General features: G+C 62.0%; 1 protein-coding gene across 2 annotated transcripts in view; it reads left to right on the top strand.

The window, feature by feature from the left end:
* Nucleotides 1-31: 31 nt before the first annotated feature.
* The window catches only part of DEAF1 (DEAF1 transcription factor), a 50,584-nt gene continuing 48,067 nt past the window's right edge, over nt 32-2,548 (top strand). The window contains exon 1 of one of the 2 annotated variants that reach the window (XM_012559412.2): nt 32-206. In XM_012559412.2, coding sequence (XP_012414866.1) covers nt 122-206 — 85 coding nt within the window. In that variant the 5' untranslated portion in view covers nt 32-121. The remainder of the gene's footprint in view (nt 207-2,548) is intronic. The other variant, XM_023724380.1, reaches the window with a different exon arrangement.

The following is a 2,548-nucleotide window of genomic DNA, read 5'->3' as shown; positions in this document are numbered from 1 at the left end:
GGCCGCGGCCGCGGCGGGAGGCGAGACGGAAGAGCCGGTGCTCAGCAGGGACGAGGACTCGGAGGAGGACGGCGACTCGGAGGCGGAGCGCGAGACGCGACGTGTGACGGCCGTGGCGGTGATGGCGGCCGAGCCCGGGCACATGGACATGGGCGCTGAGGCCCTGCCGGGCCCCGACGAGGCCGCCGCTGCCGCCGCCTTCGCAGGCAAGTGCCGGCTCGCGCTCCCGCTTCCTGCATGACCAGGTCCGCACACCTGTCCCGCCTGACCAGCGCCGCCCCTCCTGCCTGCACACCTGTCCTCCGTGCAAGCCCCGCCCCTTCTGCCTGCTCACCTGTTCCGCACATCCACACACCTGCCTCGAGTGACCAGCCCTGCCTGCACACTTGGCCTGCACGCCTCTCCTGCGCACCTGTCCTTCATGACGAGCCCGCCCCTTCTGCCTGCACACCTATCCCACGTGACCAGCCCTGACTCTTCCTACCTGCACACCTGTCCTTCGTGACGAGCCCGCTCCTTCTGCCTGCACACCTGTCCCGCACAGCCAGCCTCTCATGACAAGCCCCACCCTCTCTTGCTCACACCTGCTCCACACACTTGTCCCATGTGATCAGGCCCACCCTGTCCTGCCTGCACACCTGCCCGCACCCCTACCCTGCACAACCAGCCCAGCCCTGTCCTGCTTGCACACCTCCCTGCACCCTTCCACTTGTGTCCAGCTCTGCTCCTCTTGTCCTACCCTTCACTGTGTGTCTATTCTGGAACCTTCTTAACACCAGGCTCTTGCCCTACCCATGCTCTCGTCCATGCATCCTGGGTGGTGGTGACACAAGAGGCTCAGGTGTGGGTCCTGCCCTAGAGGAGCCTGAGGGCGGGTGAGGGGGCGTGGGTTCATCACTGGTCACCGAGAATGTCCCAAGAGCTGAGGGCAGTTCAGGTGGGACCCCGCATGCTCTGAGGAGCCGCCTCCTCTCCCACCAGGAACTTCCCTAGTAAGCATCACAGCCCTTCTGGTGGAAGGCAACCACGCGCCCACACTGCGTGCCCACACTGTGTGCGTTTACTGGCACTTGAGCTGTGTTCACTCCCTTGGGAGCGTGCCACCTGACCAGCTGCTGCCCTGGAGACATGGTTCTTGTTAGGAGCTTAGCTGGCTTGAGAGCTGGACAGTGGCCCTGGGTCCTGGCCCTGGTGTGGGGCTGAGCTTGACAGTGGCTCTGGGTCCTGGCCCCAATGTGGGGCTGAGCTGGGCAGTGGCCCTGGGTCCTGACACCAGTGTGGGGCTGAGCTGAACAGTGGATCTCAGTCCTGGCCCCGGTTTAGGGCTGAGCTGGACAGTGGCCCTGGGTCCTGGCCGTGGCATGAGGCTGAGCAGGTGTAGATTAGCGTGTTCACCAATGGGCATTTGCTCAGTCCCGCGGTGTGCCTGACCCGCCCCTGTACCTCTAGTGTGTGCAGGGCCTGGTGAGGAGCCCTTGTGACCGTGAGCGAAGGGTTTGGGGCTCTGGTGAAGCACCGGGTCATGTAACTCCCAGATGTAAGTAACTCTGAGGACGTTGTCTCTCCAAGACCTCCTCACCCGGGAAGAGTGGTGTGAGCTATCCTTAGACGTGACCTTATGTTCCGACTGTGCCCACCACTCCACCCTGGCTCTCTCGAGCCCGACCACGCCGTAGGCTGGAGCTTGGTGCCAGCCGCGAGGTGGGTGAGCTGCGTCTGGCTGTGGAAACAGACAGGCCGACAGATAGTTTCAGCGCAGTTTAGTAAGTGCTGGGTTAATAGCACGTGCAGGATTCATTCAACCAGTGTGTTTTGAGCACCTACTCCGTGCCAGGGTCCCTCCTAGGCACAGAGCATTCTAGAATGTTGGCCTGGAGGCTTGGGGAAAGGCATCCCAAAGGGGCCTGAGCCCAGTGGTGGAAGCATCAGGAATGGTCAGTGCAGGTGAGGGAGGCTGGAGCTGTCTCTGTGGGACCCTGGTGGCTGAGCTGTCCCATCCCTCTGGAGTGTGGAGTGTGAGGGAGCATGGTGAGAGGTGAGGTGGGGGTGGCCGCTCCCTTCCCCATCCAGGGAGGAGGGCAGGAGAGGCAGGGCCTGGTGGGGGGTGAGGGGCGGGGGGCCTGCTGGGGTTGACCTGAGTGAGCGAGTCCAGGTCTCCCACTGGGCAGGCGGGAGCAGGAACTCTATGCTGGGGACGCTGTCAGTTTTCTTCCAGAGCTGAGTGGTGAGGGACACCGAACTCACCTGTAGGGTTCACTAGCTGTTTGCAGTTGGTGGGTTTTTAGGGAAGGAGAGAGAAGCAAAGTGGTGGTTGGTGGAGCCCATGGATCCTCAGGGGCAGCGCAGACGGCTGCTCCTGCCCACCCTTGCTGGGGAAGAGAGTCTTGCCTTCCTCGGGGAAGCGTAGATTGCTTAAATTTCAGAGAGTCTTGTCTTCCTCTGGGAAGCATAGATTGCTTAGATTTCAGAGAGTCTTGTCTTCCTCTGGGAAGCGTAGATTGCTTGGATTTCAGAGAGTCTTGTCCTCCTCTGGGAAGCGTAGATTGCT

The sequence above is a fragment of the Trichechus manatus genome, unplaced genomic scaffold (assembly GCF_000243295.1).
Source record: "Trichechus manatus latirostris isolate Lorelei unplaced genomic scaffold, TriManLat1.0 scaffold00244, whole genome shotgun sequence".
NCBI classification, from domain to species: Eukaryota; Metazoa; Chordata; class Mammalia; order Sirenia; family Trichechidae; genus Trichechus; species Trichechus manatus.
Note: the sequence above shows the minus strand (reverse complement) of the source record. Positions and strands in the feature narration are given on the sequence as shown.